The 20,959-nt window shown below is 42.4% G+C and overlaps 2 protein-coding genes across 2 annotated transcripts in view; one reads left to right on the top strand and one right to left on the bottom strand.

Annotated features, from left to right (window-relative positions):
• TEX14 (testis expressed 14, intercellular bridge forming factor) overlaps positions 1-11,601 on the top strand; it is a 32,117-nt gene extending 20,516 nt beyond the window's left edge. Inside the window, exons 21-31 of the mRNA XM_065695122.1 lie at positions 385-478; positions 1,188-1,278; positions 2,533-2,583; positions 3,661-3,788; positions 4,571-4,758; positions 6,343-6,409; positions 6,869-6,940; positions 7,731-7,808; positions 9,337-9,451; positions 9,645-9,740; positions 10,701-11,601. Coding sequence (XP_065551194.1) covers positions 385-478; positions 1,188-1,278; positions 2,533-2,583; positions 3,661-3,788; positions 4,571-4,758; positions 6,343-6,409; positions 6,869-6,940; positions 7,731-7,808; positions 9,337-9,451; positions 9,645-9,740; positions 10,701-10,812 — 1,092 coding nt within the window. The 3' untranslated portion in view covers positions 10,813-11,601. The remainder of the gene's footprint in view (positions 1-384; positions 479-1,187; positions 1,279-2,532; positions 2,584-3,660; positions 3,789-4,570; positions 4,759-6,342; positions 6,410-6,868; positions 6,941-7,730; positions 7,809-9,336; positions 9,452-9,644; positions 9,741-10,700) is intronic.
• A 2,904-nt stretch (positions 11,602-14,505) lies between these two features.
• On the bottom strand, positions 14,506-17,321 carry LOC136022162 (pinopsin). Its single transcript, XM_065695140.1, has 5 exons — positions 16,976-17,321; positions 16,220-16,402; positions 15,567-15,712; positions 15,109-15,348; positions 14,506-14,647 (listed from the first exon to the last, which is right to left on the bottom strand). The coding sequence occupies exons 1-5, from the start codon at positions 17,319-17,321 to the stop codon at positions 14,507-14,509; spliced, it is 1,056 nt and encodes a 351-aa protein (XP_065551212.1). The 3' UTR covers position 14,506.
• Positions 17,322-20,959: the final 3,638 nt, after the last annotated feature.

Raw genomic sequence — 20,959 nt, 5'->3', positions numbered from 1 at the left:
CCCCCAAACCAACCCCAAACCAAACAAGTAAAACCCCACAAACACTCAGACTCCCAAAACACCAGGGACGTGTTTTCTTAATTTGTTTACAAGGCAATTACATGACCTGTGACTGAGAAAAGTTTTAGGCAGTTCACAGTCTCTGTTTCACAGATCTAACAAGTACAGTACTCAGTAGTCTTCAAACAGTGTTAATTCATTTCTTGAAGATTCCAAACCATTGTATGGTCTGTTCAATCCAATCCATGCTGTTTGCTGATAAGCTCCTGAGAAGTTTCTCTTTCCAATTCTGATTTTTGTGAACATCATCCTGTGAGAGTTGTCCTACCCTTTACAGCTTGCCTGTGAGAATTGAGTTTGCTTCCTTTCCCCCCCCCACTTCAGACCTCAGATGCTGAGGGCAAATTAGAAGATTCTTGTGGCAGACTTTTGCAGAAAGAGTTACCTGAAGATGCAGGATCAGGAATTCAGGATTCAGGTAAATGTGCACTTTGTTTTGAAGGCACTTTTGAGTCAGGGAGATGGAGTCTTGTTGCACTTAGATTGTGGGGATTTTTGGCAGCAGCACTCCTGTCAGAAGGCCAGAGCTTGATTCTTCAGGGTTGCTTGGTTTCTTATTCCTCATGATTTTAGTGAGAGTTCAGGATGCTCAAAATTTTGGAAGATGAGGTTTGGGCATTGCAGTCACTGAAATATTGTCAAGTGTGAAGATCATGTACTTGCTGTGTTTCAGTTAAAAAAAACAGAACTTGTTCGCAACCCTTTTATTTTTACTCCAGGGCTATGTTGAATCTTTTTATGCAACTTGCTATGGTGCTGGAAACTGAACTAGAGTTGTATCTGCACATTAATATGCTTATTGCTAGAAGGAGCTTGAGCTTAACTGTAAGAGCTAACATTGTGTGTGCAGGATAATGGAAGGATGATCATTGTTTCAGTAGTCTGTTGCCTCTCTTAGCTCAAATTTGTAAGTGTTGTTATATTCCCCAATGCTTCAGTGGTTGTCTGGCAGCTGTGGTATGTTTATGAAAATGTGTCTTTAAAACACATTTGTCTCTTGAAAACAACAAAGGTCATAAGAACTAAAAAAAAATTTAATAAAGTTGCAATTTCCTGCTCAATGAGTTACTGCTTTCTTTTGTACTTGCAAAACCCAATAACAGGGAACATTTGTCATTTGTATTCAGGAGGAAAAACACTACTCTGCAGCACAGCGGCGCAGAACTTTGGCAGTAGCATGCTAGGAGTGAATCAACTTAGTCATATGCCTGTAGCCAGGTAGATAAATGCACTTTCATTGTTACTCCAAGCATGAATTAGGTTATAAAGTGTGCTATCTTTATTAATTCTGTATGTATATATAATATTCAAATAAGATGCCAGTGGTGCTTTTTAATTATTATCTACATATCATAGTTCCTTGCCAAGAAAATACTTAAAGGCCTTTCACAGATCTCATGGGGCTTTGACTTTTACAGTAATACTCGGTTGTGGCTTGCTTAATGAGGAAGCTAAAATAGGAAAAAGAAGTCATGTATATATTGCAATTCCTTTCACACTGATAAGCTACGGTCTTAAACAGAGCAGAGATAATTCAAATTAAGGTTTCAGTCATCTGTTTTAATTTTGTTGTGCTTTCGTTTTGGAGCTCAAGTGGCATGAAGATCATGCCTTTCCCTCTACTGTGGGAACAATCCAACGCAAGTATGCTTGCTGTATCTTGCCTGCAGATAACATTAGGCCATGCTCAGAGACTTGCAGTCTCATCTGTCAAACATGAGGTGTTCATATCCAGTATCTTTGTGCATTTTGTGTTCTATTAATATGCAGAGATGTTGGCCAGAATCACCACCTCATACTGCAAGGAGTAATTTTGTTTAAAGCAGAAAAGTTCTTGCCCTAACGGTCTTTCAGCAGTGGCTTTTGGGCTTCTTCAAAACCCCTAGCCTCACTGTAGCTGAGTTTGTGTTCCTCCAGAGTTAGCTGCTGCTCGCTCATTCCATGTGTGGGAGTGAGAGCAGCTTTTACTGCCTTGTTAGTGTTGTGCTCTCTCTCCTCTACTGAAGGAACTGAGTTACCCATGTCAGACATAGGCAGCAAGTGTGTAAATACTTGGCCTTAAGGTAATGGTTTTGTTTGCTCCCTTCACTTAGGAGTTGAGCATTTGCCAGCAGGACAGAGGATGGTTGCTTTCTGGCCATCTGACTAATCCCCTTTGAATGCCTCTGACCTTGAAAGGACTTGTTACAGAGAGAATAGTTTGCAATGCAGACCAATCAAAGGATGATGAAACAATGTAGTGATGTATAGTCATAGATTTTTATTTCACTTCCTTTTGATACTGCATATGTCAATTAAAAGTTTTCTGCTTAATATGCTTAAAATGACATTTTTCTTATAGCGCTCTCCACCTGCTAAGGTTTTAAGCAAAATATTTTTATGAGCTGCAGTCTACCTCAGAAGGCAGTCCTCTCAACTTTTCGAGGGAGAGAACTAAATGCACTAAATATGGCCTTTCTTCCCTTATTCCAGTGTTGAAGCAGCACAAGAAATAACACAGGAAGAATGCCAAGAAAAAGATGTGTAAGAGCCACAGACCATTTTCTATGAAAACTTAAGCAAGTTGGTCATTATCACTGTAGAAGTTTTGTGTTGGTGCAAACAGGAAGATGAAACAGACTAAAGCAGAGAGAAAGTGCACTGAAGTACTCAAAGAATATATTCATGTGATGAGAGATTGGTATAAAAGAGCTACCACATCCAGTTGCCCTTAGTTTGAATTATTTTCATATTCATAAGTGATTAACTTAGTGTTAATCTGGGTGTGCTTCTTTACATTGGTGTTAGGATTCCTTGTTTCTTCTGTCTGTATGACAAGTAGTAAAATTACTAAAAAGAGCAAATTTTTAGTCTGTAGCTAAATAAATTTTATTACTGGAAAGTCATGATTGAGATTTTCAGGAAAAAATTGTACAATATGCTTGTGACTTAAATAGTAAAGTTGGTTTTTTTTTACAGATAATGGGGATTTGCATAGAAATTACTGATTTGGTGAGAGTAGACATTTGTTCATTTTATGGTTTTCTGAGGACAAATGTAATCCAGCGTATGTCTGCAGAAGATGTTAGTTTCCTTAATATAATGGGGTCCTGCAGCCACTGAAGAATTGTTGTAACTTGGGTGGACATCACTGTGCATGTCTTTAGCAGTTTCAATTTGTCTGATTAATTCCTCTGAAGGCTCCTAAGACCTATGTTTAGTCTTAATGGATTGTTATTTTTTGTTAAACACTGAGGTCTTCCCTTGGCTTTGGATAAGAGTTTTCAGCCTAGCAGCTCACATTTGGAATTCTTGCCCATTCTAGAGGCAGTTTCCTGAGCTCACTTCTGTAGGAAAACTATTAAAATTAAGAAATCCTATGAAGGAAGGGAAAGCAAATAAGATAACCTTTTCTGTCTCTGCAAGATTATTGAAGATGGTGATCTATAGCCTTACGGGAATTCTATGGGAAGTTTTGAAAAGTAATGTCTCTCTTTCTTATGGCAAACTAGATAATGCTGAGCAAAAATAAGATTTAAAGAACCTGAAAATAGCAGAATTAGTGGTTCATAAGTGTAAAAGTAGCTATTCTAACTGTCAGAACATCTTTCAATACTTCAGATCAGTGACAGATGTTCACAATTTGTCGAATATCCCCTATGTGCAAGATTGCTGCTACAGGGATGTGGACTGTAAAACTCCCAGAGTGAGTCATGCACCAAGGAGGTTCAGCACACCACTCAGCTCAGGTAACTACGGGGGAAAGAAAGAAGGATCAGTGAATTACTTAACCTTTCTATGCTAGGAGTCAGACCTTTCTGCCAAGACTTGCTAATGTAAAAATCCTTGATGTGAGTCGTGGAAACTCCTACCAATGCAGAAATGTCAGGCTTGGAATAAATAACACAAGTAATGCTGTACTTGTGGCTTGAAATCTCATTGTTTTGGTCTGGATAGCTACAGCTTTGTAGTTGGAGCCTGTTCGGTCAAAATAAATCAAAAACACCAAAGGGGAATTTATGGGGACATAGCTAAAAAAGCCGCTATCTGAAAGGCCTCTGGAATTATTACTTGGTAGTTAATGGTAGCCTTCATAAATCAAAAATTGTTCATCTAGAAATTGATTTGAAGTGATACCTGTAAATTTTAGCATTCTAAAGACAGACAATGTAATAAGCACTTAGTACATTTTGAGTGTTGATAAAGTGATCTCAATGTTCGTTGAACTTGTGTTTACAAGCAATGAATCATCATTTGCTTTGTATTTTCGTTAATTTGGTGTAATACAGTAGTAGAAATCTCTCAGTTGGCAGAGTTTTGCATAAATATTCTGAGGTGGAACTCCTAGGTAATCCGTTTGGACTTCTGTTTAGGGATTATTTATGGGCAATAATTACCTGGAGTTTCCTGTGCAGGTGCCTGTTCAAGTACAAGAAGCCTTTTTCTGGTTCTGTTGAAATGTGATGAAGATACAAAAAAACAAAACCAAAAAGAACTTTCCAGCTCTGCTCTCTTCTTATTTTAATTCTAGAAGAAAAAAATCCAATAGCCTTTGAAAAATACAAATGCTGCCATGAGGTAGCTTCAGATTCTTCCTTTTGCGGTTCTGAAGAGATGTCTGCAGCATCCAGGATATTCACTACAGCCCATAAAGAGGGAAAGAGGGCTGAAATTCCTTCAGTTGCTTCAGGAGTTTGCTCATCTACACTGGATCAACCTGTAAGTCTAGAAAAGTTGCCTTATGCCGGCCATTTAAAAGTATTTTTAGAAACTATTTTTCCATAAAACAAATGCAAGGTAAGAAGCACGGGAGTATTTCTAGGTCTTTGTGGGTGTTTTGGAATCCTGTCTGTAGACATAATGACAAAAGTTCTGATTGATTTCAAAGCAGTCAGTGTGTGCCACTGATTACACAGAGTTGGCTTCCCCTTGCACCTAATTGTATGTAAATGTTAACCACCTTCAAAGTGGCTTTGCTTTCCCTCCACCCCTTCACTGCCTGTAAAGAATTTCCCAGCTTTAGATGTGGTAATCTCAGGACACTGAAGTGGTAGGTATCTGCAAAGTGGTTGGGTAGAAAAGGTATGTTTTTGCTGGGGGGGAGACAGTGTTTCATCAGTTGGTCTTCTGGTGACACAACCGCAGGCTGCTTATCTAAACCACTCTGAATGCACAAGTGTTTTGTGAACTACAGGCTTTTGAATATGTGGAAGTGGGGTATAAACTTGAATGGAAATAAATGCAGTGCATGTGTCCTTAAGTATGTAAGTTTTTCACATTCTTAAAATTTTTGGGGGAGTATATAAATGATTGAGTCTTTGAGGAAGAAAAGTGAGATGGAGGACTCAATCTAGTATTTTGGAAGCAAGTAAATGTTCAGAAAGCCCTTGTATTAGGGGATTAGGTTTGTCCTCATTCTGTACAGATGTGGCATAATGTTATCAATTTTTCTGTATCAAAAAATCCTCTTTCTTCAGAGTTGACAATTTCCAAGGTCACTTTAGTGATTTCCAGTAATCTTTTTGGAACTGAAGGTGTCCTGGAGCCACAGCATTATCTTAACTGTCTTTTCAGACAGTTATATATAAAATAGTTTCCTTTTCGCTTTTCTTACTATTATCCATTGATGGAGTCATCATTTAAAGGTTAAATTGGAGTTTGTTCAACCAGAACAGTAGCAGTTGCATTCACTGTCATCGGGTTAGGTCTGTGTCTTTCTGTGTTTGTAGCAAACACTTGGAATCCATTAAGCCCATTAACAGTGCAGTGCTGCTCTGACAGGCTCTGCAGAGATACTTGACTCTGTCGCTTTCTTGTTTAAAATCTTATTGTAGGATTAAGTATATGAAGTACCTCTTTGCATTTTGAGGACAGTGAGGACTTGCCTGTTATTACAAAGTTGTGATTTTTGTGGGCCCTTCTGGTGGATAGGAGTGCCTGGCTTTAATTGTTAAAGATTCAAAGCAGAGAATGAGAACTTGAGAGATGTTGGAACTGCTCTTTCAGAGATTTCCCATCTAATTGTCCATACAGAGTATTGAAACAGATAAAGATTATATAGCCGACAGTACCTTGTGGCTGGCTAAAAGATGAGTGCACAGCAGCCTAAGCAAGATTTTTGACATATCTGTCTTACCTGGATGTTACCTCTGTTTTCATATTCTGAACTGATTGAAGAGCTTATTTTAAAATGTAATGGTCAGCTAAGGTTTCAATTCAGGCTTCACCTCATTTGGGGTTTAGTATTTTGAAGGGGGGGATTGAAGATCAGCAGTTCTTCCATTTACCTTGTGTTTCATTCAGTATGATCTTCCACAGGATGGGTTGACAGTTGTTCCCTCATCCTTGAGAGGAACCGGAAAGGCATCTGGTAAGTGTCTTAACTGGGCCCAGATGGAAAGATCAATAAACAGAGAAACAGATTTGAAAAGAAATCGCGCAGTTTTACTCCCTCTTCTTTTTTTCTATCTCTGGCATCAATTTTTATAGGGATGAATAGCTTTGCACACAACTGTGTATTGCTAGTGGTAATTAGGCTGTGGATATTGTATTTGCACCTGCAGACTAAGAACTCTGGCCTCCAATCAACCTACATTTAAAGTGTAAATATTACTGGCCTAAAACTTGCAATACAGGATTGAGAACTGAATGTGCAAGTCTAGCTCTAAAGGATTTTTTCATTACTAGATTATTTAAGGATAAAAAGTGAATGAGCCAGACTCATGCAGGTTGATAAATATGTCAGCAAGATGCTGTCATACTGTAAGCCTGTATCACAGTTATTAAGGATTAATCACTGCTAATTAACTAGACTTTTTTTCTATCTCAGCGTTCTCACAGGCATCTAACCACTTCACTGATGAGCTGCCTCCACCAGCCCAAGAGCTGCTGGATGAAATTGGTAAGAGGTACTTCACGCAAAATGGTATGAGGCTTGCCAGCTGTGCCCAATCAGGATTTCTCCCAAATCATTCACTACTAAAATACACAAGAGGTTCCAAATTAGTTGCAGTCAGGTCAATGATTAGGAGATTAGGCATCAACAACGTAAGTAACTGGCAGTTCTCTAAATTAATCCCTGAACTGTCTTCATTTCACCTAATGGTTACTTGCTGATGAAGACAGCAGCCAGTCTGTTGAGTCAAGATGTAATTTAACACTGGAACTGAATTTTGTGTAGACCTTTTCAAAGGTGTCCTGGAGCACTGCATGTTCTCCATTAAAATGAATACAAGCCAGGCAGCTGCATCCCTCGGGTAGTTTTGCAGAGTTTAGTCTCAGTGATTTACGTTTCTTCTTGTAACCACATACATCTTCAGACAGAACACAGTGTGAAAACACCGTGTTGTTTTTCCTGGTGTGTGTTCCCGAAGAATTTGCTTTGGTTATTCAGTTACAAACCAGACATTGGGATAATTAAATGTATATAGCTCGTATGCTCTTTGAGAAATATAGTACCTACATTCTAATCTTTTTAGTTCCTTATTCACCAAAACAAGGACACGTGAAGACTGGCGTCAAGCGAATAAATGATAGTCAGAGACAATTTTTAGGATAAGTACATGAGCTAACTGTAGATTATGTAAAGATTTTCATCTGGGTTTGGATGGATAAAGTAATATGGTACTTTGGATTGTATAATGTCAATTTAGAAAAAGTAGATCAATAAGGAAATGTGCTGGTTTTAACAGAATATTTAAAGCTGCAAGATTCCGTTGCTCAAGACTTTGAAGAGAATGGGTTGTATGATTGTGGAGTGCAAATAAATGGTTAGTTGATAATAGTCCTGAAGTAGAGATTGCAAATGGAAAATCACTTTTGCATTGCTGCAGAAGTGCTCTGAATACTTGTCCCTGTATGTTTAACTATATGATAAATTCCAATTATTAGCGCTTTTTTGTGTGTGTGTGTATTTATAGTTCAGCAGAAATTTAAGAGGATTCTCCCTTTCTTAGTAAGGTTATATGCAGTGGTTTTGCAAATAGTAACTCCTCCACCAGTGTTTGCTGTCTTTCTCTGTATATTCTCTCTCTAAAGTCTAAAGGGTTCTGGTGTGGAAGGCTTGCTAGTTTGAACTATTGGAATTAATCTTCTACTTTTATTATGGCACTGTTACGTATGCTGTGTTCAAACAGAAGTGATGAAACCCACGGAAGTATAGATGGTGGGCAGCTGATGTAAAAGAGACCTGAGGTTTCCATTGTGGAAGGGTGGTTCAGTTGAGGAAGTGGCCAGTGCACACTTGTGGTTCTTATTCACCATAATGAAATAATGCCTCTGATCTCATAGTGTAAGAAAATAGCATCCACTGGGGTAATCGGTATTATATTTCCTGTTCTTTTACAAAGATACCAAAGATAGCAGTCATGAATCTTCGTGCTTCTGAACTGCAAATAGTAATAAGTGAGAATAATTTTCAGATGTACAGCAAGTAATGTCAGAGGAGCAGAAAACCTAAATCTTCATAGGCTCTGCATTTCTTTCCAATGAGTCACAAAGGGAAGAGCAGTTAAAAAAAAAATAAAAAGATAAGAAAGACAAAAAAGGAAAAAAAAAGGAGGCAGAACATGAGTTAGTCTGTAAAAAAGCTAAATAGCATAGTCACTTGAGAAGGATACTGGCACTTGTTTGTGTTATCCTATAGCTTTGTTAGATCTTTTCCCAAAGGATAGAAGCTACTGAGTTTATTCATAGGAGTATCTTGTTTTTAGGTGGCAAGGAATGCAGCAGTCTGTATTGCTTGCCATTCTATCACTGTGGTTTTGTTGTATTTGCATAAAGTGCAGCTATTTCAGACTCCATTTTTGTGACAGCCTACTGCTTCCTGCTTATCATAGCTTAGCAGAAGGTGGCTGAATATATTCACATGCTGTAGGGAACAGAACTTACTGAGATAATTCTTGGGGGATATCATTGGATTTTGCTAAGCAGGGTAACAAAGCTAACATCCACAGGTTTTCTTTTGATTTTTCTCCCATATCTGGGATTGTAAAGGGAAAGATTAAAGATTAATTTCTACATGTATTTTTCATTTTAGTATGAAGCAAGATGTTCAGTCCTGTGAATCTAAAAATGTGTTGCAGTAAAATATTTATCTAGGTCTTGCTACTGGCCACCTTTGACTGCAGATAATGTGAATTTGCTTAACTGGTAGAAAATCAGATGGCTGAGGAAAGAGTAGTTGGGAAGCAGACAACTGGAAGCTTCCCAAGTATAGTAAATGAAAACACATTTTAATTTCTTTATTATCTTCCTTCATACCTTTGATATTAAAATATTTCTGTTTATGTGTAATAGTTCCCAATCAAATTCAAATGGAAGACAGAGAGTCAAAAAAAGAATCTGAGAGAAATGAGGGAGATCATAGTTTGTGGACTAACGAGTCATTTAATCTATCGGAGGAAACAGAAAGGTATGGAGAAAAGGATAAAGCATGTTTGGCTTTGAGTCACAAAGATTTAGAATAATGGCTTCATATATTTTAACAAGATTTATTGCTTAGAGGAAGCTAACTTTTTTAAGAACCATTTTAATCGTGACTGTTTTCTTTTAAAATGTGTAGCATTAAACTTGCCAGCATCCATTTACAGTATTTTACTCAACAGGGCTCACTCTACTCTTGATGCTATTTTAGAAAGGATGATCCATGCAGTTCCTGGGGATGAGGAGGTCCAAGAACAACCTGAGGGACATGCTCTTTGGTTTGATTCTTTCTTTTGTTCATAGGTTTATTTTGTTTATGTTCTGTGTACAGACCTATGCAGGACTTGCTCATCAGAAAATGGGCTGTCACTCTTTAGAGAGTAGTGTGTCAGGGCACTTGCCTGGAGACAACAATCTGAACTCTTCCACACTAAATTAAGAGGGAAATGAATGTTTTGTTAACATGATTTCCTGTAGGTGGAAAGCAAATACTTCAGTAGGCTTGGAAGGCAGTGCATAGTCTTCACAGAAATCAGAGATAATCTGCCAAACTTGTAGATTTTTTTGAGATGGAGAAGAATGTAAGTGAACAGAACCATGAAAGCTCTTTAGAAAATACTTTAAGGAAGAGTTTGAGAACATGGTTATACTGGCATGGCAATATAGGAGGAAATGAAGAAAATGGCAGAAGTCACATATACATCACTTTGAGGAAAAGATTCATAGTCTAAATAACTTTTAGCACCAAAGATCAGAGCCTAGAAACTGAACGCCAGTGAATAGTCATAAATCATGCCCAACATATATTACTAAGGAACACAAGGTATTCTTGTGTTTGCATCAGGAATTGTTGTTACTGAACACAGAAGGCAAACGTCATGATAACCGGGAGGATCTTTCCAACAGAGCTGGCTGATCCCTGCAGTGTATATACTGCCATATTCATAAATAGCTCGATCCAAAGCCCATTCCCACTTGTAGTTAGACTGCATTTACTTAATGCTGTTACATTCAGAATCATTAGAGTCTGCATATGTAAAGCTACAGCACATCTGTAGTCTCGGAGAGGAAAGGCAGATTTTTCGGGGTTGGAGGGGGCAGATGTCCAGTATAGGTCAAGGTAAAAATAAAAAGGCATCTGATATCTCCAGAGGTTTTTGGTTTAGTGCTCTGTATTCATCCTGTCTAAAAGCAGATACAAAAAATTGGGATCATACCCAAAATTTTTGTCATTCAAGGGCTGCAAGCCTGCAAGATCCAGAAGATGTTGGAAGAAAGGAGGGAGCTGGGGCCACAGGCAGAGCACCAGGAAGCTGTGCAGGGAGTTCAGAAGGTCCTCTTCATCTGTAAAAGCTACTGGATGCTGTGCTGGGCAGTATCACATTTATTATATCGTTAGCACTCAGTTTGTGGAGCTTGCACAGGCTAGGTTTTGCTTTTCTTGATTTCTGGGTACTGTTTCTACCCTGTGGTTTTAAAGGAGAGGAAGCTGCTCTAGACTTAAGTTCTCCAGAGGAAATTTTCCAGTTTTGAGGGGCAGTTGAGACTGACAGCATTGTGGACCGTTCATCGGCGTTGCAGAGTGTCTCTCTGTTACTTGCGCAGTATTAGCATAATGACTCTATTTTCTGTCAGCCTTCGGGTGTGTGTTTTCCCCTGTTCATTAAATTTAACAAGGTGGTTTCTTGTTTTTTCTTAGTGCTTTTTTGATCGAGTGTTGAACTGATTTGACTGATTAAGGGGATTAATTGCTGTGTTAAAAAAGCTAATGAGAAAAAGGTGGAGTATGAGAAGATCTGGTTAGTATTACTAAATACTTGTTGTTTAATTAAACCACACTCTTTGTAAAGGCCTTATCCAAAAAAACCACCAAAGTCCCCGGATATAATTGAGGTTTGGATCTGGATTTTAATGGGTACGGCAACTTTATAGTTAATTTTTCTTACGGTAAATGCTGTTGAGGTGCAAGAGGTGTGATGACTGTCTCTGTCCCTGTCTACCTGACCGTGGGATCACAGCTGCCTTTAGCTGGGTGTACAGCATCTTGCCTTTTCATTCCTGTTTGTGTAGGGAAATGCTGCCTACCTGTAAGTGTTGCTCAGTGTTGTTAAACCAAATTAATAAAAGTTCCTAAGGTTATTGTGCTGCCATGTGGTTCTTTTTCTGTTTTGGGGGCATTGGTTTTGAGTGTTTTTTGGGGAGGTTGGGGTTGGTTTTTTTCACTGGTTGTTAACTATGTTTCCCATTACCAGACCGTATGTTAAACTAGATACTGATAGAGCTACTCCAGGGAAGATGCTGCAGACTGGCAGACCTGGGGGAGCTTTCTTCAGAAGAAATCAAGAAAAAACACATGTTCCATCTATTTAGTGGCGTTGTGGTAGCGATAGAGCTAGAGCAGAAACAGCAGCAAAAGGAGGCTGCAGTTTGAGTTCTGCCCCTCAAGTTTACAGCAGTGCCAGTGCATGGGAAATGGGATTCATTTTTGAGGCCTTACATCATTCTGTCCAGGCCAAAGTTTAATGTTTTCTAACCCGGGCTCCTGTCAACTGCATGTACCTGGTTTTCTCTCTGAGTTCTGTATCCTTGCTGCAGGCAGAAGAACTTCATTTTCTTGATATAAGCTGCTGAAAGAAGATCCTACTTCACATCAGCCTGGGGCTGTGCAGAGCATTGTATTGTAAGGAGCAGAGTCATGACAAATGCGTGCAAAGGTGAAATCACTAATTTATTGTATTATTCTGTCCTTAGTGGCTTGTGATCCATAACTGACAAGCAGGCATCCCTCTCACTTTGGGCATTCCCTCTCACTTTGGGCGGTGTTCTGTTATCTTTCCTAAACTTGCTCAATGAAATGAAAAGAAATTAAAACTTGAAGGGCTACAGTAGTGTGGCAGTGGAGCAAGCACACATGCATTTCTATATACATGTAACTGTATTACTTTCTGGTTTTCAACATGTAAAAATCTCCTTACCTTCTAGCATTTATTTGTCTGTTTTATCTGTCAGCCCAAATGGTGAGCTGATGGTGAACTATTTCCCTATCTTTTTTTAATCTTAATGTGGAGAATTTTATTTCTGTTGGCAGAGAGCCTTTCAACTAGTCCCATAGCGTGTCTGCTTTCCGTATCGAGACCAGAATGCAGCAGCTAGCGACTACATTTTTTCAGCTGCTTGTACTTTCCCAGATTTAACATGAATATAAATCATCCTAATAACATAAAGCATGGGCACAAAAGCTGTAATTAACAGGAACAATTAAAGAAGGACCAGCAAAAGACAGCAGAGGATATCAGAGGGGGCCCCTCTAATGCTGCTTTGGGGCTTCACAGAGAATGAAAGCCAATTAATTAAAAACAGTGAAGCTGAGCTGGTCTAATTCCTCTCTGAGCTGCTTGGTGTGTAGGAAAGAAGCAGAAGAAGGTGGGGAGGATAGACTTATGTCCAGTCCCCCTGCACCCAGGATGGAGGCACTTGCAGAAGCCTTGAAATAAGTTTGAGGAAGACAAGAAGAAAAATGTCCATTCTCTAAGCAGCTGTGTTGCAGCCTCCTGGTACCTGCTATTGTACTGGTCTCCATTTGGGGAGTTTTGTTTTGTTCTTGTTTTGGAGCAGAAAACCTCAGAGAAAAAACAAATTGGTCTCCCAGATCTCATGGTTATCTGTGCTAGTCCAAATTGCTGCTCTGACTGCTCATTAACAGCTTGCAGACTGCATGCTAGTGAGGCGAAGAACAACTTCCAGCGTTGCTTCCCTCTACCTCCTTCATGGGTTTGCTGCAACAGCAAGATGGTGGGAGGAGGAGTGGGGTGAAGTGTGTTTTGGGATCATGTGCAATAGAAACAAAGCTGCAGAGGGGAGGGTGAACCTTTAAATCATCTTGTGACTGGATCAGTCTCATTTTGAAAGCAGAATCAGAATTTGAAAGACAATTTACTATGAAGGCAGACAAGCTGCTGATGGAGTTTTTAAAGGTAGAGTGATTTGATAAAACAGAGTCTTGGGGAATTGCTGTCTGTGGTATTGTCTAGACCTTGAGCTTAGAAGCCTTGCCCATAGGCTCCTAAATCACATGAATTGCCTCGCAGTCCAGAAGTGTAACTGCAGCTGCTGTGGATAAACATTGTGTGCTGAGGTTCAAGAGCAGGCGTGGAGCCCCATGGAGGGTTTTTGTCTTTTATTTGTTTCCCACAGGCTGTGGCATATTTTACTTTCTGGTAATGTCCTGGCGTTCTGGCAGCAGTGGGTCTGCTGTGCCTTGTCCTTAGAGCCTGTTTCAGTTTGTGCTTTCACCCTTGCTGGAAAATCAGTGGATTTAAGACCTTATTGCCTTAAATATGTTAAAAAAACCCCAAAACAACAAACCCCATCTCTTGTGTTTTTGAGCTGTTTTTCCTTGCCATCAGTTACCACAGCGTATGTGGCACTTGCCACAGGAGACAAAGTGCCAGCTGTAGTAGCAAGAAGCTGTTCCCTGTTGCACCCTCTATCAGCCAACAAAACCTGTGACCTTGTCCGTATGTATTAATGTTTATTGACACAGTCTGCACATAAGCTACCTGCTGGGTTTGTGCTAACTTCACAGCACAACCTCAGACTTCACTGAGATCGGGCAATGCAAACAGGGCTCAGTCTGGGGACGGTGCATGTGACCACTTTGGAGGTGGTATCACAGTTGGACCCTGTTCAACCCCCTGCCGGGGCTGAACAGCAACTTGGGATGTTTTGCATGGAGTTAAAATTCCTGTCCTTTGTTTTGTTCTTGAAAGACTCCTGATGCCCCAGGTGAGGGGCTGCAGGGGTTTCCCTGGGAGAGCAAAGGAAGTTTGCAGTTTAAGCCATGATGGGGTGGCTCCTGTCCTACAAGAGGACAACATCGTGCCTGTCAGGGCAGCACCATGAGGGTTGCGGGGACCTTTTTAACCTCCAAGTGCCACCCATCTCCTGGCCATGGGGAGCAGCGACATCACAGGGCCCTTCTGTGCCCATGCTGGCCGAGGCTGAGCCCAGAGCTGACGGTGGTGCAGGCAGGGTCTGGCAGCAGTTAGACGGGGGGGGACGGTGTCACCTTATTCCGCAGCCCGCCTGCAGCAGCGCCTGCATGGGGGCCGGGGGCAGCCGGAGTTCTTCCAGTGCCCCCAGGGTGGGCTCCACAGCAGAGTGTTCTCAGCAGGCAGCTCTGAAACTGGGCAGGGAGGGGACAGGTTATGTGTCGTGGGCAGAAAGCTGGTGTCCGCCTTGAGACCTGGAGGCAGAGGCTGAGGGGTGGACACTTTGGTGTAGTTTGGGTGAGATCTGTATCAATTCCCAGCCCAACTCTTTGCAGGCCCTGGCAGTTTATTGACAATAAAAGTTTCTTTCTGTTTGCTTTGTGTGTTCAATGAGCAGTTTGTGACTAAAATGAAGTTGTCCGACCCCATAAAATCATGGAAGCAGAAAATGAGCTCTCATTTGGGCTCAGAGGCTGCTCCTTCCTTTTGCATTTTATTCCCCCAGACCTTGGAGCTTATACAGCAACTCCCAGAGCCTGCATCTACACTTCCAGGTAAGATAGATGGTTCCTCCGTATTTTACGAGGCCATTAAGTTGTTCTGCAGAAGCCTCAGGGAAGCCGTGGTTTCGTTAGTGAATGATTTTCTCTCTCACCTGTTTGTTCATGAAGACGTAAATGATTGGGTTGTAAACGGTGGCTGTCTTGGAGAAGTAGGAGGGCAAGGATGCGAGAGTTGGCTGGATAGCGATGTCTTTGTTGGTGGCCACCACCAGGGCAAACGTGGTGTAAGGCAGCCAGCAGATGAGGAAGGCCATCACCATCACGATCACCATGCGCGTCACCTCCCTCTCTGCCTGCTGCGTTGTGTCTGATTCCTGCTGCTGCGCCGCAGCCTGTGCGGGGTTTGGAAGAGAGATGCCCGTTAACAACTTCCAACAGCATTTCCATCCCTCAGGTACTCTGACGTCAGCACCAGGAGATGGCAGCTCCGTTGACTGTCACAAAAACATGACGTGAGGTTCATCATCCCACGGCTACATGGGATGATGTAGCCTTTCCATCAGTTTAGTGACCAGAAAACCATTAACTTGCCTGTACTGATCATACTTACTGCCCGCAGGGTCATCACCAGGTTGGCATAGGAGAAAAGGATCAGGCTGAGGGGCATCACAAAGCAGGTGACAAACAAGGCCAAGATGTAGCTGTTGTTGTTGCTGCCGCCGGTGTACCAGTTGGGCCCACAAGAGGTTCTCAGACCTGGACCAAGTAAGTTTTGAAACAAGCCTAAACTGGTCGTGGGCTTGGACAGAGTTTCAGTAACAGCCTCCAAAATAGCAAACACCAGCACTGCCCCCTTGTACTGATGTTACTCAAGCACCTCTCGCTTTTCCGTCCCCAGTGACCAGCCACCACGTTTGCTGGCTGGCTGCTTGCTGTTTAAGAGGAGGGTGACGTGTTGTGATGTGCAGTGTTAGCTGAGCCTCTCTGCAAGCAGACTTGGGCTGGCTGAGTGCTGGGTGCTGCTCGGTGCGCTCCAGCAGCCAGAGCGGCTCGTGCCTCCAATGGCCCTCAGACATGGAAGAACAATTCAGTGTGTCAAGCAGTGGGTAACTGCTGAAGAGCAACCTCCGAGAGAGGATTACTGACTGCACAAGCAGGGGTGTTAGATTCTAAATACCAGCACGGACGCTCTCCAACTACTCCGTTCTTGACAACTCTATGCAAGAGGACAACACCTTGGGGTCTGACGCACATCTCCCCTACCTTCGGGCACGTAGCTGCTCCAGCCCATGAGCGGTGGGGTCGTCCAGAGCAGTGACCAGCTCCACGTGAAGGCGCAGCCACTGATGGCATGCCGGTGCTGGAACCGGAAGTCTCCCAGGGGTCTGCAGACCACAATGTACCGCTCGAAGGCCAGGATGGCCAAGGACCACAGCCCCACGATACCTGGGACAGAAGGAGGGTTTGTGGCTTGGGAACAGGCTCTCCTACCGCTGTGCTGGGATGTGGCAGGCAATGGTTAAGGGCTGTTGAAGTCATAACAAGAAGTCAGATGGGTTTTGCTATGACAGGGATAGCTGGGAGGCTATTTCACCCTTAAACATGAAGTTGGCAATTGGGTGTTTGTGGTGCCTTGTGGTTACAACCAGATTCTCCACTGGAATGTCCCTGACAAAGGTTTTGTGCAGTTTCACGTTTCTGGCGCGCACAAAACCGCCCGTGTGCTGACACAGCACCCAGCACCCTTGAGACACGTCCCACACGAGGACTCCTGGTGTGCCCAAGGGACATTTCCCTCCCTATGAAGACCAAGACAGACCGAGCGGTGCCTGGCACAGCCAATCTCTGTGACCCTTCGCTGCGCTGAGGAATGGCTGAAAGACACAAGTTTTACGTTATGTATGGAAGTGTTGGCTTCAGGAGACGCAGGAAGCTGATGAAACATTCCCCAAAGCTTCCTTACTGAACACAATAGCCCCAACCAAAGACCAAGACGGGTCTCGAGGTTTGTGCCCTTACCTGTCAGGGAGACCATGAAGCCCTCCAGCTCGCACAGCCGTTTGCCGAACACAAAGAAGCCATTGATGTTGTTGGAGAAGCTGACGGAGCTGCCGCAGAGCGTCACCAGCAGGTCGGCCACGGCCAGGTTCACAAGGATGTAGTTCAGGGGCGACCGGAGCTTCTTGTACCTGATGGAAACCACGATGACCAAGCTGTTCACAACCGAGGCGGAGACCACAACGAAGCCCATCAGCACGGCCACTGACAGGTACGTGCTCCGTGGGGCCTGGTAGGGCCATTGGGGGCCATCAAAAGGCCCCGGGGTCCCGTTATTTGGGGGCTCCTGCGAGCTGTTGGAGTACATCGGTCTTCTGGAGCAGTAGCACCGGTCCCCGTTATGCAGGTGACCCTCCCCAAAAGCAAAGCCTCTTTATAAAGCAGGAGGGGCTGACGCACCCCAGAGGAGCTTTGCATTAAAATACCTTAAGCTTTTATTTAATCTGAAGGGTTTGGCCTCCCACCCCCCCTTTTATAATCAGCTCTTTATTCTGGAGGGGATAAAAGGTGACTTAAAAATCTGATGACTGAGTGGTGCATCATTTAATTGAGTGAATAGATTGGTTTTCCTTCTGCTTCCCAGCTGCCTTCCCCATGAAGATGACCCCTGCCCAGCCCTGTATGGCCTCAGCAAGGTGCAGGGTGTTGGGATGCAGGCAGCAGCTCGCCTTTTGCTTGGGAAAAAGAGCAAGGGAAAATCCCAGTCAAGCACATTGGCTCCTGAGGGAAGCCACCCGGCTACTGCCAACAGCCACGTGCTGGCCCTGGTCTGATTCAGCTGCTTCAGTTATAAATATACGTGATAAACAGACATTACGTATAGTAATATAGCAAAAACCACATTTTAATACTAAATATAGAACCTATATATTACGTATTTATAGTATTACCTAGAAGAATTAGTGTGTGTGGATGCATATGCATTCATACATGAATGTACGTGGATAGAACATGCAAGGAAGATCATGAGCAAGCATGCTGCCTGTAACTGTGTCATACATACATAATACAAACTACATATATAATATGTAGAATAAACAGCCTATTAAATAACAATCTGTTATGCATATAAATATGCATATCTATATGTATATCAGATACACATATAGACTTATAGACATATATGTATATCAGATATACATATACACGTGTTTATATGTACTATATACATACAAACATACAGAGTATATATATACTATATATTTTATAACATGTCATAAAGAGTGCATATACATATGTATGTTTTCATAGGTATGTACACCTTTAAATATAGCTACCTATATCTGTATCTACATATAATACTTACATTCACATATATATTTTTATATAGAATGTTAGATAAATACATCATATATTTTATATAGTCGATGTAGCATATAAACAGATACATATATACATATATAGCTGTCTATGTAAATATTTGTATTTTTATACACATGCATAATATAATATATAACAATGCATGTCCATACATACATGGATACATATATAGCTTGTATACATATACATGTATGTAGAGTTCTATATACGCATAAAGTATACACAGTATATACACATACACTATATGATATAGTGTATATTTATAATATAAATAATTTCTATATTATAGTTATACATTTTAAACACACACATAAATTATATATTTGTATGCATATAATAATTATACAGCATTCACATTCTATAGAAAATATACTATAGAAAGTGAATTTATATACTTATATATAGAGAGAGTTATATAGCTAGCTATGTATAGCTGTATATTGACAGACACCCATCCCACTCCCCCCCTCCCCAGCTGCACATCTCTGGGTGGCCGCAGCCCCATGCAAGGCTCTGGTACCCTGAGCTGATTAAATGGGGCTGATGGATTAACACTGTGTGTGGGGCTGGGATCTGCCTGGGCTGCACGCAGGGGCCAATACAGATCATGCGGCACCGACCCAGTGCCCAGCTTGAGATGGGACCCTTGGTCCTTGGTTGCTGTCACTGCCCTGACACCACACGTGCATGCGCCCAGGGATGCTCGGCCTGGCTCTGGATCCTGTCCCACTGCTGCTCCTGCAGAGACAAGTGTGTAATTAATGAACTCATTCATGTGAGCTGCGGTCAGTTCTGGGCTCCTCCAAGACAAGGAGCGACTGGCAGGGTGCAGTGAAGGCCACTGGGATGATCAGGGGTCTGGAGCATCTCTCTTACAAGGAGAGGATGCAGCAGATGGGCTTTAGTCTATGGAAGAGCAGACAGAGAGGGTATCTCATTAATGCAGATCAATATCTCAAAGGCAGGTGGCAGGGGGACGGGGCCAGACTCTTTTCAAGGGTGCCCAGCAACCAGATGAGGTGCAATGGCCATAAACTAAAGCACATGCATAGGGATACAAGTATATATAGTATGTGCATATAGATATATATATTTGTATTGCGTTAGGGAGTGGATATATATGTGAAGAGTGAGCGTGTGTGTGATTTCATTTCAATGCAACAGTCTTGGCCAAGGAGCGGCGATGATGAAGGTGGATGTGAAGAGCTAACTCCATCAGGGCATCCCAAGGGAAATAACAGCCTCCAAGGAGGGGATTGCCTTAAGCACTGATAAGCAGCCTGGCCTGAGTATTAACCTCTGCAAATATACATTAAATCAACCCAAAACTACAGTGGGGGAAAGAGGCATTAAAGGAGGCAGCTGGAGCACCCGGCTCCCTCCCAGCACAGGGAGGTGTCTCTGCACTTTCACCCTGGGGAGCACAGCCTCAGTGTCCGAGATGGCAAAAATCCATGTGGAGGCTGCCCCAGCCCAGCCACAGGCACCACATGGGGCATCTCCAATGCCCTTCTGCTGATGCTGCTGAGCAGTGCCCTGGGTGCTGTGAAGTTAATGGGAACTTCAGAAAGACCTGGGATTTTGGGGGTTTTATTAATCCCGTCTTGACCGATCTCCCTCACCCTCCACTGCCGGCCCTTATGGTCCCTGTGCAAGCTCACAGCACCAAAGCAGAGCAGGGTCCTGGTGGAAGTGGGGGACACAGGACCCACACTCTTACAGTGTTTTCTGTGGCTTGTTTTTCAGCAGCAAGAGGTTGCAAAGTGGAGGATAAAGCCCAGCAACACCCGATGCTCTGGTTTAAAACTACCTCCTGCTCCCCTGAGTCCTTGCTGGGCCCCAGATCCTCTTCATCTCGTGTCTCTGGGTCACTCAGTGCTCCATCTGCGATGCACCAAGCTCACACACCATGATACCAACGTGGGGAGATTCAAAAGCTGCACCACCAGCACCGACCTTTTTTATTTGCCCTTTTTATTTTGGGTTCTCATTATAAATATTAACAAATCTGACAAAAAGTACACAGATAGATAATACTGAAATACAAAAGTCTTTTAGGATGCAGGTAAGGACAGTTTCTGCAGCCTTCACATGGTAGCAAAACATCGGTATCAAACATTTCACAAGGCCTGGCATGACAACCACCACTGCATGCAGCTGGGACGGACGGACGGATGTCCGCTTAGAAAAGACTGGGATACAAAGTGAAGGGACCCACACACACATCCTGTCCTACTCCACTTTCATAGCAAGATGTGCTGAAACAAATGATGGATTGAAAGTAACTTTGCCAGAAAAGGGAGGCACAGCCGACATGGTGCTCCTGTGGCTCTCCTGGAAGCTCAAACCCAAGGCAGGTTTTAAGGTGCTGGACCAGTGACAGACTGAGAGGATTATTGGGAACATCCTAGTTGACAGGCTGCCGGCATTCAAACAAAATCCATGCATATCTGGAGAGTGCATTACAAATATTAAGGTATTAAAAAAACCCCTATGAACGTTGGTTCCCCACATATCAAACCAGGTGTAACACGATCGCCACTTTGGAAAGTAGACCTAGGTTTCCAGAGATCCAATTGCTCTCCAAAAAAAGAAGTTGGCAACACACACACACACAGAGCTACA

The sequence above is a fragment of the Lathamus discolor genome, chromosome 14, assembly GCF_037157495.1.
Source record: "Lathamus discolor isolate bLatDis1 chromosome 14, bLatDis1.hap1, whole genome shotgun sequence".
Classification (NCBI taxonomy): domain Eukaryota; kingdom Metazoa; phylum Chordata; class Aves; order Psittaciformes; family Psittacidae; genus Lathamus; species Lathamus discolor.
This window is presented reverse-complemented; position numbering and strand designations above follow the sequence as displayed.

Bases quoted from the DNA above. Each gene is read 5' to 3' on its own strand.
- LOC136022162 (XM_065695140.1), bottom strand. From the start codon at position 17,321: ATGTACTCCAACAGCTCGCAGGAGCCCCCAAATAACGGGACCCCGGGG. The intron at 15,713-16,219 runs GTAGGGGAGATG...TACTTGGTCCAG, and splicing joins GAGCAGCTACGTGCCCGAAG to GTCTGAGAACCTCTTGTGGG. The intron at 14,648-15,108 runs GTGAGAGAGAAA...CTCCCTGCCCAG, and splicing joins ACGTCTTCATGAACAAACAG to TTTCAGAGCTGCCTGCTGAG.